General features: G+C 37.1%; 1 protein-coding gene across 1 annotated transcript in view; it reads left to right on the top strand.

The window, feature by feature from the left end:
- Positions 1 to 14,330, top strand: part of SPECC1L (sperm antigen with calponin homology and coiled-coil domains 1 like) — a 59,757-nt gene extending 45,427 nt beyond the window's left edge. The window contains exons 14-16 of the mRNA XM_085238209.1: positions 3,394 to 3,510; positions 3,856 to 3,915; positions 6,849 to 14,330. Coding sequence (XP_085094335.1) covers positions 3,394 to 3,510; positions 3,856 to 3,915; positions 6,849 to 6,938 — 267 coding nt within the window. The 3' untranslated portion in view covers positions 6,939 to 14,330. The remainder of the gene's footprint in view (positions 1 to 3,393; positions 3,511 to 3,855; positions 3,916 to 6,848) is intronic.
- The last annotated feature ends 1,712 nt before the right edge of the window (positions 14,331 to 16,042 follow it).

The following is a 16,042-nucleotide window of genomic DNA, read 5'->3' as shown; positions in this document are numbered from 1 at the left end:
GTTTCAGGAAGAATTTTCTTACTCATTTTTCTTATATGCACACAAGAGGATACTCATTTTGAGGTGACTGCTGCTACTCTTTGCATTCTGACAGGAGCTTGAGTCATGCTTGAAATGTTTTGGCTGTGGGTGTTTCTTTACCGTTGTTTGTTCCCCCGTTTGCCTCAGCTGTAGGGCAGGCTATAGAACTTGGTCTGTTTGATTATTTGAAATGTTTTATTCTTGCTCATACTTTGTCTCTAAAAGTTTATAACTCTGATTTTCATTCCTGATTGGCAAGTGCTTTCTATAACCTTATGACTCAGGCTTGTCATTTAAGTGTTAGAAATGCTTTTTGCAGAAAATCTGTAATACTGGAAGGATTTCACTCCTTTGCTGAGTATTAAACGTTGTTGGAACTCCTCCTGCTTCACCTCTCTCCAGAAAGGCTCATTCCTCATTTATCTGGAAGCATGCCTTCCAATTGCTTTAATACTTTGTGGTCTGAAATGGCTTGAGAAAAATTCCGGACTAGATTCCAGTAGAATTATCTTAATAGAGCCAATTACTTAATAAAAGCAGTAACAAAGGAGAAATTATGTCAGAGATGTTAGGTCGATGTTCTGTTTACTGTCAGTTCTTTGAGAAATAAGAGCTTAATGCAAGATTGATTTCATTATAGCCACCGAGCTTTTTGGAAAAACACAAGTAGTTAAAAGCATTTGGGAAATAACATTATACCGTATTTCAAAGTGCCAGTTATGTTCTCAAAGCCCTGTGTAAAAGATTAAATTTTCCAGTTTAAATGAATCTGTCCAGTTTTTAGATTGGTGCCTGACCAATATTACAATTCTTCAATCTGAGAGTTAATAACCATTCATAATGCTTGGAGGAATTGGAAACAGAGACCAGTCCCTTTTAATTGTTTCCTTCCGTTGTATTTAATGCAGCTTCTCTGGATTCATTAAGATTCTTGGATGATGGATTTGTTTTCTGCCTGTTATCTTAATAATAATTGCTGGACCCTACAGGATGATGTGGGAAATCAGGGGATTCCAAGTTCTTGAGTACCATCCAAACTTGTTGGTGAACTTTTTTAATGGCCTCATTTATCCAGTGTTTATATTCCAAATATAACATTCCATAGATGTTATTAATATTTGAAGTGATATTTCAATTTTACACAGCTATCATCTCTGCAGAAATTTCTCCTCTTTTAGTTTCTTTTACCATTTTAAGCACAACTTGGACCTGTTTTCCTTGCTCACCTTTATGGGTGAGGGAGTAAACTTAATTTTTATTTATTTTTTTATTTTTTTTCTTTTTATAAATGTGTTCTAGTTGGAGCTGAGCACACCTCCTGGTTGTTTTTTGTTTTTTTTAATCACGTGTTCTGTATTCAGCCCAGTTCTGTGGATCTTCAGTGACGTACACCTTGAGTGATGCTGGTATTCCAGCTCTGACATTTTCACTTAAGCACTGCTATGCCTGCTCTGAAATGTGTGGAGCAGCCTGGAAGCATTTCTCCCTGTACAAAGCCTCAGTTTCCTTCAGAATCCTCATTACAGTTCTCCTTTCTGTACTGCATAAGGTACAGCATCAGTTGATGGGCTAGGGCTAGTTTTTATCAGTTGTTTAGCCCATCAGTCTTAAAAACCCACCAAAAATAATTAAAACAAAAGCACAAAAGTCACAACAGCAAAACAACAACAACAAAAAAGCACAAATTGTAAGCAAGGTTTCGCAGGCTGTGGTTTATAGTGTGTGTTCTGTCATTATTAGCAGGTATTGTTGAAATGATGTCCACCATTAAGCCACTGGACCAACTGATGTGTTGGAGGCTGTTAATCAGACTCAGCAATGTTTCAGCATCCCTCCTTGCTGATATTTTCCCTTAGTCCCGTACTGCATCTTACATTTATTTGCCTAATTCAAGTAACATCGAAAAAAGTTTTAAACACACATTAATTTAAATCCAATTTCCTGTCCCTCGAGGAGAAAGGAGGGTGAACTATTTTCTTTCTTTTTTATTTTTTTCTTTTTATTTTTTATTTTTTCCCACCGCCGCGGCTCGAGGAAGCAGCGAGGACCACGTTCCCACAGCCTGGGGGTCTCCAACAATGACATTTCCTCTGTGGGCAGGCAGCTGGCCGGGCTCAGACCGCTGCCCTGGCATTGTGTGTCCCAGCACGTACTCTTACATCACTGCAGCCCCGACCTGCATCGTGCAGACTTTGTGTAAGAAGTGTGAAAGCTGAGCAGGAAATGGAGATTTCCCTCACGTTCTTCTAGAAATTGCTTTTAGTTTCGTTGGGATTTTTTCCCCTCTGTTGGAGAGGGGATTGCGGTCGTCTTCCATTTGTATCCAAATCATCATTTTGACAAGAAATTCAGCTGCCTTAGTTGTGAGTGTTATGCAGCTTAACATTGGTTCCATGTCCATTTTTCTGCTAGATGAATGAAAAGTTTCAGTGCTTGTTGTTAGACATCACTTGTTATAGTGATGTCTGTAACTTCTTGTCAGGTCAAGGAGTGACTTGGTGTTTAAAGTTTAAACTGACTGCTGCCCACTGAGCTGCTCTACCACTGCTGGGCTGCCAACAACCAAGTAAGCAGTGACCTGAAGGGCCAACAAGGCATCTTGCTCCTGACTTGTATGGACAGGGCTGACTTTTTTTACAGTAACCTTGCATGTGTTCTTAGAAGTGGCATTTACCAGTGCCACTGAGTGTCACCAAAGAATCAGGAATGCAAGGCTGCATTTTTCAATTTCAGTTGCAGTCACAAATATTTGATTCCCTGCCATGGTTCCTGTTAAATCTGTTGGAGCATCTTTATTTATAGTGACAATTTAATTTCTCTTTGTGTTGTTGTTCATGTAGGTTTGCACGTAGAAATGTTTTATTTAGCAGAGAAAATTTTTTTCCTTATCAATATTAACTAGAAATTTTGCTTCAATGCTGAAGCATAGAAGTCTTGTATTAACAGAGATAAAACCACGTGATCTACTTCAGGGATTTTAGAAAGAGCCCTGACATATGTCTGTAACTTGTTTGCTTTTATATTTTGCTCTGTACAGTTGTAACAAATGTATGCTCTTAATATCCTTTCTAGCCTATCTTTTTATGCTTTTTAACTGTACTTGCACAATAGGAAATTAAGTATTAGCTACTTTCTCTTTAACCTGTGTAAGGTTAACAGACATTCTTATCATGGCTTGTTTTTTGTTTTGTTTTGTTTTTTAATTTACCATAGAAGTGTGTTTTGGTTTCTTACCAAAAACTTCAGTGTTAGGCTGTTCAAAGTTGTTTTTTGTATGTGTGTTTTTTTTTTTGTTTTTAAAGGTGTTTGTTGAATTAATACTTGTTAGAGTACGATTTTAATATTGTTTGCTTTTTTTTTTTTTCCTTTAAGAATATTGACATAACAAACTTCAGCAGCAGCTGGAATGATGGCTTGGCTTTCTGTGCAGTCCTCCATACTTACCTCCCAGCCCATATTCCTTATCAAGAGCTAAACAGCCAGGACAAGGTATGATATTAAAATTCCCATTACTGTGTCCAAGAGTCTGTATAGCTAATATGAGCTTAAAAAGAAGAATGAACTAATTTAAGTATTAGAAAAATGATCTTACTAGAAATCATAATTGAAACATTTCAGACTACATTATTGCTATTTTTTAAAACCTTAATATTATAAGATCTTTTGGATGATATTAGAACATGTTCATTCCTGTTGCCCTTTTAAAATAAAGATGGTCCAATTATAGACTCACTTTGAGGCAAAATTAGCAGTTTTACTGTAATCTTTCTTAATACCATCTTATTATGAAGCAGTATTTACTTGGATTCTGATATGTTTTCATATCTCATGCAGAGGAGAAACTTCACTTTGGCTTTTCAGGCAGCTGAAAGTGTTGGCATCAAATCCACTCTGGTGAGTTTTAAACACATACTGAACAAATTACATCCCATTCGTAAACAATAAATTATTCCACTTTGTGCTTTTGAAAGATTTTGAAGCAAAAATAACAGCAGATGAGCTCATTAGAACCTATAGCCTCAGTATCACACTTGACTGAAAAAAACACATAAATGATAAGCACATACATCAATGGTTTTGTTTAATCTCTATCAGTCTAGCATAAATCCAATATTGTCAGCCACTTAAGCTAATACTGTTTTTTGCAGTAAAATTGTGAGTGGAATAAAGACCTGTACTTAAGCTGCTGCACCAGAGGCAACAGCAAAATAGCCCATGGCAGGTTTGGGAATGGCCTGAAGCTGCATTGGGGGAAGATCAGTTTAGATAATAGGAAAAGATTCTTCACCAAAGAATGATCATAGTATTATTAAGGTTGGAAAAGACTAATGTCATCTGTCCAACTGTCAACCTATCACTGCTGTTCCCACTAAAGTATATCCATAGGTGCCACATCTATGTGTTTCTTGATCACTTTCATGGATGATGACTAAAGCACTTCCCTGGACAACCTGTTCCAATACTTTATCACTTTTTCAGAAAATAAATTCTTCCTAATATCCAACCTGAACCTCCCCTTGTGCAACTTTAGGCCATTACCTCTTGTCATATCACTGTTACATGGAAGAATAGACCAACCCTTTCCTTGCTACAACCTCCTTTCAGATAGTTAAGAGCAATAAGGTCTTCCCTGAGCTTCCTCTTCTCCAGATGGAACTATCCCAGTTCCCTCAGCTCCTCGCCATAAGACTTGTTCTCCAGAACCTTCACAGCTTTGCTGCCCTTCTCTGGACATGCTCTATCACCTCAGTGTCTTTCCTGTAGTGAGGAGCTCAAAACTGAACACAGTGCTTGAGGTGCTGAGTACAGGGGTATCAAGCCTGATGACAGAGTTCAAGAAGCATTTGGGTAATGTTCTTAGACATAGGGTTTAACTTATAGGCACTCCTGTGCAGAACCAGTAATCTTTGGGGGTCCCTTCCATCTCGGGATAGTCAATGATTTTATGAGGTAAACTCCTAAAAGAAAGATTCACCAAAACTTGTTTTTCAGTATTTTAAGAAATAATAAAGTCAGTGTATTTTTTTTTGAGAATAATTCAAGAGAGAGTTGTGATACTATCTTCAAGGATCCATTAACTCTCTCCTATCTCTGTTCTACTTTCTAATTATTTGGTTTTGTTGGAATTTCAGAAGTACACATCAAGCTATGTAAGTTGTTCCTTTGCTCACTGAAATGTAAAAGTTAAGACTTTTATGTTTAGATTTAATTTGTCAGCACTGTAAATAATTGAAGGTGGTTTTTGTTCTTTTTTTTCCAATTACTGGTTATTATGTCTTATAAAAATTTTGGCTTAAAGGAATTAACTTTCAACATGATAGGATTTACAGTGAAAGTAAGACTCCTGAAGGTAGGGAATTGAGAGTATCTCAAGCCTTTGTGATTAATTGCAGAAATTCAACTGAAGTTGCCAGTATCAGAAACGATACTCAAGTGATACTTGAGTAATCTAAATTCTAACAAAGCTGCTATAGTTAGCAGCTAATAACACAGCAAAGTCAGGTATTTTAAAAATAACACTTTCCTTGATCCCTATCAGAGCCTTTACACCAGCATTGTGTTTGCTCACAATGGCAGTGCAACTCCTGGACATAAGTACTTAAGCTTTGTCAGGGATTTGAAATCTGGAAGTTTCTTACAAAGTGCTGATTTAAGAACTACGGTGTGGGAAAATAACTGCAGTAATTCTTTCTTACTTTAGCTTTAGTCTCAGTGATTGCTGTTTGTCCTTTGATTTTTGCCATGTACTTAATTACCGACTTCCTGAAAAAGACAAATTGAAAGGAATTAAATATTCAGTGTGCAAATTGTATCCATCTTAAGGGTTTAGTATCTATTTACATACCAACAGTACACAATGCGTAGTGTTTCTTTTTTTTTTCTCCTCTCTCATGGGTGAAGAATGAGCAAGAATGTGAAAACCACTATTACTAAATAGTAGTGGTGATGTAAGGAGTGGTTTATAAGGGGGACTTCTTTGTTCCCAGAAGAACAAAGTGTTCAGCTGCTTTCATATGGAGAATCAAAACCAAACAAACAAAGTAAATAAAGCGACAACAAAACAGAAACAACTTCCTCTTTTTGAGTTTGGAGATCCTAGTAATCAAAGATTATAAAACAGATCCATACGCTAAGCAAAAACGTCTAGGAACTGTCTCACTGTATTACTGTGTGCATATGCTGAAAAGGGCAGATCAGGCTGTGTTTGCTCAGCTTATCCATAGACAATCTGGCACACTTGCTAAGAAATGAGTGAACTGACCTACCAGTTAGGCACACACTGATGCTTTGTCTCCTGCATATACCCAAACTGATGGCAAAGCAAACTTCCCTCTTTCTTGCCTCTTCACTCAAAAATACATATTAAAGTAATCTCAAGTTCAGTACTCCACTGTGAAATGGGATTGTCGTTTATTGACTCCTATCGTGATGAGAATTTTGAACTTTAGGTTTGGTCAGTATCTTGGTCTTGATTCTGTGACTCTTTGTCTTAGTTCCTGAGCAGATTGCATTGGCTTGTGAGACTGGTGTAAGGGGCTGGTGAACAGTAACATCTTCACTACTAATTGTTCTAAAAGGGGGACAGCTTAGGTATGCACTATTTCAATCTTAAATCAGCAAAATAACATTCTGCATATATCCTATTTATAGCTGTTTACATTTCCAAGTAATATCAAGTTGCATGGAGGAGAACAAAGCTTTCTTCATCAATGCTTTAAATTATGGAAACTTTACAGGCTTACCATTACCATGACTTTGTAAAAATACTGCCACCTTCCTCACAGGGTTATGGTTCTTCATTTTGACCAATCTGTTTTCTGTGACAGGACATCAATGAAATGGTGCGAACTGAACGTCCGGACTGGCAGAATGTCATGCTGTATGTTACAGCAATTTACAAATACTTTGAAACCTGAAACCCTAATAATTCAACAGATTCATGAAGTAGAACCAACATTAGCTACCAGATGGAAATCTTGCTGAAATGCTAATCCCCATTTCACTGAAAACTGGCATCAATTGAGTCCCTTCAAACTTCGGTGACGCTATCCTGGATTGCTTCAGATTGCTTCAGCTACTAAGCCTGGAAACAACTGTTAAAAAGCAAAAACTTGTTGCCACTGCTTGGAATAACCCAAGTAATTAAGCTATTCAGATTAATTATGTAGCCTAAAGAGCCTGGACTGCTTATCTACTGCCTTGCCAGCCAGACTTCCTGAAGCTTTCTTACCTAAGAGAGTGAGATGAATGGGTCCTCTAGCATATGGGAGACTGAATGTACAGCTAATGCTTTGAGAAGGAAAAGGATAACATGGCATCAAATTACTGAACTTCTGTAGTGTCCTCATACCACAGTCTAAATATTCCACCCAAAGCCTGTGGCACCCCAATACAGTAGAGTTCCTGATGGTAATTTAGTTACTGCCTTTATAGCTATTTTCACTCCTTTAAAATGTGCACAATATTCTAGGAAAACAAGCTTTTATTTCATCACAACAGCTTCAGTGGAAAAGTGGTCTTGATACCTCGGAAAATTTGGCACAGAACTCTTCCTTCTAAAGTTTCATTATAAGCCTACCTCTGTCACAGTGTTGTGGCTTCCAACTTTATCTTATGGATTGTAAAGACTAGCACATACAGCTCCTGGTTTTCAGGGTATGCTGTACTGAAAGGAATCTGTCAGTAGCTCTCTGTGCTTCCATTATAACAGAAATGAATCAGTAATCAACCCTTGTATGGCTTGTTCTTTCTCCTTTTCTTCCTATGCCTGTAGAGCATGCACAGCTACCCCAGGCTTTACTTTACAGCAATATGAGGAAACGTCGTGGATGTCTGTGGTAGCATTTTGGAATTGGGACAGCATTTCCTCTGCAGAGAAGATACTTTCAGTAAAATGTAATAATGAAGATATGTCTAAAAATCTACCTTTGCAGTTTCCTGTGTGTCTTTCATTGATGTTGCACATCCTCATCTGAGTGACAGAAGGTGAGATGTTCTCTGACAAAAGTGGAGGAACTAATGTAATGTGTGTATACCCAGCAGTCTCAAATATTGCATGGAAAAGACTTGCTCTCACAAGGAATTAACCAAGAAACTTTGGTTTGCTCAGCTTTTGTTTCCCTAAAATGCGCCTGAATTCATGTAACAGCTCTTGGGCAAAAGAGTTCAAGTAAGTGCCTTAGCTATCATTGATTGATACATCCTGGCACTTCAGGGCTTTGTGCAGAATGTTAATGGCTCAGAATGGTTTAATCCATCCGTTTGTTATAAGCTGTTAAAATGTTTGTTGTAATCTGGTTTGTCAAATCAAGGGAATACTTCACTCTGCCATTGCTTCTGCCTCTTATTTTTCAGAATATTTTCCAGCAGCTAAGCCACAGTTGAACATCTCTCATTAATATTAAGCAGAAGCCTACTTTATAAGTGAGTTCTGTAACAACTGCTATTTATAAGCACATGCTCTTTCAACACAGTAACCCTGTTATAAAGAATCTTCTATTCCTATGGTGCTCTTACGACTGTTAAGGACTGTTTGAATGTCATGGATGTTAACCCAGTGAATGCAACTCCACTTGGCATCTGTGAAACTTCATCATGGTACAAAAGCACAGATTTAACTCAGACTTATTGCCAAATCTAAAAAGCTCTCATCTGAAGAACATAGCCCATGTGAAGAGTAATAATTCAGAGTGTCTCCAGCAGCTAGCATTATAGAAAATTAATATTTAAATTGTTTACACTGACACGTCTGTAATAGAATACATTACAAATGTGCCAGTAAGAATATATGAAATGTTGCAAAACAATTTCTTAGAAGGGCTTTGGAGAAGTTTTCAGAGCAACAGTGTCTTGTGCATCCTCACAATTCTTTAGCCTGCATATCCCTAAAAGTAGCTAGATACCCTCAGTTTATCAGTTGGTGCATTTGAAAAGCCAGCATACTCTAAAGGCAGTTGTTGCAAGAGAGACTTCAAATGGAAAAAAAAATCATTAACGGATTTTAATAAAAGTTTGAAATACAGTTTCCTTTCCTGCATATTCCTTCCAGTATTTTTATTTATTTTGCTTCTTCAAATAAGTCTCAACAGGAGCAGTCCTATTGCAAATACATGTTACTGCTGGCTTACGTTCCATCTCTTACTCGATTCCAACTTATGCACATTCGTGCTTATAAATCTGTACTCTTCCTTTGAATAGACATCCTTATCTGTGATTGTCTTATTCATTGCTTTATATATAAAGAAAGTATTTTTCCAATGACAAGGACAGTGTTTCTTGGTCTAAATTCACTCATGAGTTGTTGTGTTTTTACACTGATTTTTTTCTGTGTGATGGCCCACTTCCTTTACCAGGAACACTGTGCTGGTCCTTAACTAAATAACACGTGGTAGTAAGAAGAGGAAATCACATTTTTCTGATACCTTCTTTTGAAAAGTTGAGCTGCTGGTCTTCAGAGAAGTTATGAGCTACTACAGAAAGGATCTTATTTTGAACTTCAGTGCTCTGTAAACTTCATGGTGTGGTCTGGCTGATAAAACTCTATCTAGAAAGGAATATTGGGCTCCATAAAGAGATTTTTTTATAATCGTACAGCTGAGCCTTTACAAATAAGATGCCATGCAGCTGTCCAAGTGAAAGCAATGAAGGAAAGCAATGAAGCAATGACAGATAAAAAACAAACATAATACCCTGCTGCACTCTGCCACATGTTTTCTGCAAAGGTTCAAACAGCATTTAATTTTTCAAATGAAAGAATAGCTGTAGCCCTTCTGGACGTGGATGATACTGTCCTACTTGGTTCCTGTTCGCACTTAATCCTGAAACTGCCGGTTATTTCTTACATACGAAACGAGGTTTCTGCCGATTTAATTTCCTCTTTTTTTTAATCAGCCCAGAAAATATTATTGAATGTGTTTAACAAAAAAAAAAAAAAAGACAAATATTTTATCCATTTATATTACTACAATTTAATACGTGCCTTGCATATGCCTGTGCTGTAGTATATCAGGGCTAGTTATTGCCAGCTGTGAGCAGAAGGGATCTGTCAAAAATACTGATGCAGATATGGCTATATGACCTAATGGATCCTGTTTCCTGAATTGCTTCCATAGACCACAGAGATGTCAGTTTAGAGTCAGATGTGTCTTAGGGTTGCCTGCTTGTCATCATGATAATCGTAAGCATTGAACTGTGGGGTTTTCTTTACCAAAAAAAAAAAAGGATGAGAAGATAAATTTTGGTCATTAAGGAGAATTCTGTCAGTTTTGATCCAGTATCTGACAATAACAGAATTGAGGTGACTTCAGAATGAAATTACACTTGTCTTGGTTTTCAGTTGGTTTGGTTTGATTCATTTTGTTGTCTTGTATATTTATATGGAAACACCAATTCCATAGCCCTGGTGTTGTGAATGGATCTCTGTGACCCTCAGAGAGACCTCTCGTCCTCATGCTTCTGAAAACTTGTGCACAAAAGGTTAAAATTATGTTGGTGGATAGGCTATCCACAAGGTAGCATTTATCTACAGTGTATCAAGATTTAAAAATAATTATTTTGCATAAAATGTGTTCTTAAAGTTTCTCATAATTTGTCTAATTTTGTAAAGTATTTCCACTGTTCTTGTGTTTTGGGGAAGTCCATTCTCATGCTTTTTGTTTGCAAGGGCAAAGTGAACTCAGCTTTGATGTATGGATGTAATCTGCTATAAATGCTGCTGGCTGCATTCAGCCTCTGATTTTACCTGCATAAGTAGAAATGCATTTGCTCTGACGATGCGCACAACACAGTGGTTTAAACTGCTGATAATCTGCCTTAAATTTGTAGCTGTGACAAAACATTCTCCTTGGTGTCTCCCCTCTGTTAATGATCTCAATGTTCAATTCTCTGTTTTTTTCATTTCCCTCATTCAACGTTTCAGAAAGTTGAAAACTGACCATTTGGGCTCTGTTGCTTCTTTTCCATGACCAAAAAAATGACTTTTACTTAATTCTATCAATTTCTGTAAAGTTTTGACCTAGGTACAGAATTTCTTATAGCCTAGATTCAAACAGATTTATTTGGGAAGTTGGAGATATGGAGAACTTCTTACTTTGTTCTGCTTGTGACCAGCTTGGGAATGCTGATATGTGGCAGTCTCTTCATAAGCTGCCTCTCCTGGATGGCTGGCAAGGAGTTATGCACAGGCTAAAGTTGAGCCTTTAAAATTGTGTTTATATGACTAATGTGGTGACTTTACCTCTTATTTCCCTATTATAACCACCACAGGATCAGCCGAGCTGCAGGCTGCCTTGTGCAGGAGTGATTAGAGGGCAGAATCCTTCTGGGAAGGAAGCCAGTTGTACACCTTGACACCATTTTTTGCCTATTGTAAGAAATACTCCTGCTGAAATGGCCAACTGAATAGGATTTTGAAATCATAGCATTAGCCTACAGGCTGATTTAACTTTATAGTTTATTCGTGGTCCTTCCCTTGACTCGGTGAATATTTTTCTCTGTTATTTTTATGTTCTGTCAAGCTCTGTTTCTGCAGTTCCTTTCTTAAGTTCGTATTAATGCATGAATAGTCAATAATATTAGCCCATCCAATAAACAATTTGGTGGGACGTGCTCTTAAAACAAAGTAGTCATTCACAAGTTCTAGACATGCTGTTGTGCTTTCCCAGGTTAGTGTGTTTTAATTGGAAAAATACCTTGGAACTGCTTAACTCTTCCTTGACTTTCAACCATGTCATCTCCATCACCTACAGTGCCCATCAGATCTTCTTGCTGCGAAATTACCAACTCCTTATATATATGTTCATAGAGATCTTTTAATGCATTTAACTTTCTCTATTTAGAAAGGTATCTCTGGGAGTGTTTCTGCCCTCGAAGAAGTGTGGATGGGCTTTGAGTGACTCACTGGCTTGCCAAGCCTTTATTTGTGTAAAGTTTTCCTGTATAATCAGCATAATTTTGCTTGGTAATTGTCAAAGCCATTATGTTAAGTATCTGGAATATATTGCAAGTATGCTTTTGATAATTAATACTAAATAACTGTTAAGATGGAGTTCTGTATGCCTCTGATTTTTGTTAGTGTTGCTAAGAATTTCTGTTTTTCCTTATGTATCTGTGCTTGCCAGTTTTTGCTCTACCATTCACTTGAATTCTGTTTGGCAAGTCTATGGCCTCCATCCATGAGTTCATTCTGTGATAGTAGGCTTGCTTCCTCACACTGAGACTTCACTGGTAGCTATGAATACGAGATGATTTTGTTCCCATTGGCATTTATCTTTTGCTTGGAATATTCCTTACCCTTTGGCCACTGTTTACCAGAGTTAAGGATAGTTCTTACCAGTTCCAGTAGGAACTGTGGATGTAGAATGGGAAGGAGGACTTCTTGCAGAATTATGGCAACCTGATGTGATTAAGCTTGTTTCATTTTAATTCCCTATTTTCAGGGAGTTTCAGTTTAGCCAAAATCACTTACTCAAAGCTGAAATGTGGCACATTCATTCTCCACTGAGAAGTATGCTTCTGTTTAATAATATTTTTATGAGATTGTATTTATGTAAACTAAAGGAAAAATGTCGTGAAGTTAGTTTTGTTGCACTTTTCTAAGGCTTTTGTATTTTGCATAGAGTTCTAGAATACAAACAAGTTGTTTGGGGAACTTTAGATTTAAAACTTACTCTGCCCCAGCATAGCAGTGTATTACGTGCATTTTCATTCTAGTAAGTATCTGTATTATTTTAGCATGTGAGCAGTGTATTTATATGGTAGTTAAAAAGCCCAGTGGACATTTCCTGCTGCAGAGGAGCCATTGGCAGTCCTGGTTCCACAGTTCATGAACTGACCTGTTTTGACAGTAGACTGCATTTGCAATAATTGAATAGTTGATTTTTATTTTTCTGAACTTTTTCAGTTAATGGAGAGAAAGAAGTTCTGTTGTGTTCCATTGTTGAAGTTCCTCTGGAGGCTTTTACTGGTTTCCAATTATTGCATATGTGCAGCTGGGTTGATTACTTGGGAATCTGCTCAGTAGGGAGAGCACAAGTACACGCAATGTACTCAAGTAATTGATCCTTGTAACTCACATTTCAGTTAGAATCTTTAGTTTTTACATGTATAGTAGGGTCAATTTTACTATTTTTCAGTAGCACTTTTCTACTTATCTGAAGGGTTTTTTTAACAGAAATGTCTTTTCTGTATGTTATCTAATGGAAAGAAAGTATAACACTATGAAACATAACACAGAATAGTTAGCTTCCAGACTGTCCGTTCACTTTAGGTCAGTGATGATCAAGAGTTGTTCAATGTCTATGAATTAAAGTAGTGATCCCATTTAATGTTGGACAACTCTCCAGGTCAAAGTCAGAAGGGCATTAATTGGTACCCTCTAGCTGGATGTGGGGGTACTTTGTGTTCAGGTGAGGCAGAATTGACAGAACAGTGTGGTGAATTTTGGACTTGGTGAAAGAACAGAATGTTGTTGATGTCTCAGTCTAACTTCTCAGCACTACATCGGATAAGGACTAAGCTTGTTTGAAATGACACCGCAGCCAGTACTCACATCTCCTAAATAACTAATTTAAAGCTCTTTTTCCATGGCCTTTGAAGATGATGTAAAACACAATGATTCTTATAAGCTCTTCTCTTCCATCCAGCTTTTCTGATTTGTACTGGTTTTATACTCACTTGAAACGTAAATATTAGACTGACCAAACATGTACATGGGTTTAATAATCCTCCTTCTAGTCAAGAAGCACTTCCTTCTTTTTCAGAACCCTGTCAAATAGGTTATGTACACATTCACATACATAGACATTTTAGATATGTGTAGAGGTTTTACAGAAATGTATGTGTGTGCACATACACACACATGCAAATATGTTTGTGTATATGTACCTATGCAGGTTCTTAATAAAACTGAACATCTTTCAAGAAGTGCTTGAGTCTTGAATACTTACGATGGTGTAACAGCTTATACATTTAAAAGGTAAGGAAGAAAAAAGTATTTTGTTTGTTTCTGATTAGGTCTTAGAAATACAGTTCTGAGGAAAATTGAAGTGTGTTCAAATTGCATTTCACCCTGTTTCTGGTTTGAAAGGCACAAGCTGTTATTGGAACTTAAAAGGTCAGCAAGAGTATTTTAAGCTAAACCTTTTGGAGGACCAATATGCTTTTAGTTTGCAAGGACCACTAAAGATCTGGGCATTTAATTTCTTCATAATGTATTCTGTACCAATATTTAGTATGTATGCCTTCAATTTGCCAATGTTGCCATGTTTTCTTCTTAATTATTCATGAAATAAAGATTGCAAATAGCAAAATGTGTGTCTGTTTTTTTTGATTGAGGCTGCTTCAAAAGGAGATGTTTTAACACCATTTCTGATACCATGATTTTTCAGGACTAAACGTTACAGGAAGCAGTTTGTGGAGGTTTATGTGCCATGGATGAGAAGTACAGGCCAGTGGTTTGCATGCCCATAACCTTACTGTTGTCTGGAAGTCACCTCTATTTTGGTATACCAGCATTATTTGATATCTACCCCCAAAGGATTTTAAATGATAACATATGGAATGTTCTAGAGATGAGGTATGTATTTAAGGCATCTCCTTAGGCTGGATTGTCCTGGTCTTAAATAGGAGTAACAGAGAAGGGAATTCTAGCTAATACTTTCAATTAAGGCAACTTCTGTCACACAGAATACATAATACAAAATTAAGATTATTGCAATATTATTTATCCCAACTAAGGAAGTCAGTGTACTCTCCATCTCATGAGGAATTGGGGCGGGAGAAAGGTTGGGGGCTTCATCTCTGTGACAGTTCAGTGTATTTAAAACAGATGCCTAGAAGTGAAATTTCCAGGTAAAAATAAAAACTAGAACATCTTAAATTTCATTTGTTCTCATTCATCCTAGAGGGTAACTGGTTTTAAATGCAGTTTTCTCTGAAATGGTGTGGAAATAGTTAGCGTAAGTCCCAAGTGCTCTGCTGGATTCAGAGGTTTGAGTCGGGTTCCTTTTTATTTCAAACTTGGTTCTTACATGTTACTGTAGGTGTTTTAATTCCACTCATTTCTTACAGGTTTATGAGATTTGGTGTTCTCTGTTCAGAAATGCCTTTGACTCAGTAGTGTTATTCTGCAAGAAAGTGTGTGACATCTCTTTTCTTGGGATGGAATATTCTCAGTGAATTTGAATGAGTCAAGAAAATTCTTAGTTCTGAAATGTTATCAATACCCTGTTTTTAAGCATGGATCTTCAGTATCCACACTTAAGAGTAAATATTTTAAAGTGTGTAGTAAAGCCTTATGTCAGAAAGTGGATGTTTTCCTTCTCTGTAGCACGTGCATGACAGCATCGTAGAAGCAACTTGTACATCTGCACTTGGCAACGCAAAGGTCAGGACAGAAACAGCAAGAAGGATGCAGGTCAGGCCTCAGGTATGTTAAAACAACCTTGTCTGCACAAGTTGAGTTGCAACTTTTCTTACCTGCAGTCACTGAAATAGAATTCCCTAACTGAAGTTTCTTCACAGAACGTCTTACAAGCTGTCAGTAGACAAACACACAGTGCTAGCTTCATGTTTTTAATAAAATTAAATTGAACATAATAGCATCAATTAAACAATTTGGAAGGTTATACTGTAATGAACTGCAGCACTCTGCAGTAGTAAAATAAAAAGCTCAGAATTAACATCATTATAATATTCTATTGTATTAAATTGGAACAGCTTAGATTGGAGTCATGGTTGTTCTGCAGATAATTTCTGTGTAGGAAATAGCTAATATTACAGAACTTGCAACTCAAATTCTTATCAAAAGAGAGTTTCACAGTGGCTTTGATCAAGGGAAGACACATGGGTTATATCATGTGTTCTACAAAGAACTTCTGTAGACTCACCCCTCTCCTGTAGGTGCTTCCACAGAGCACATAGACGAGGGGTCATGAAGATAGAAGTTCTTCCCCCATGCAGTTCTTTTTGAAACCACAAAAAAAAAAAAAATTACTCCCTTCTACAGATGGGAAGTTACTAA

The sequence above is a fragment of the Meleagris gallopavo genome, chromosome 17, assembly GCF_905368555.1.
Source record: "Meleagris gallopavo chromosome 17, MGAL_WU_HG_1.1, whole genome shotgun sequence".
Classification (NCBI taxonomy): Eukaryota; Metazoa; Chordata; class Aves; order Galliformes; family Phasianidae; genus Meleagris; species Meleagris gallopavo.
Note: the sequence above shows the minus strand (reverse complement) of the source record. Positions and strands in the feature narration are given on the sequence as shown.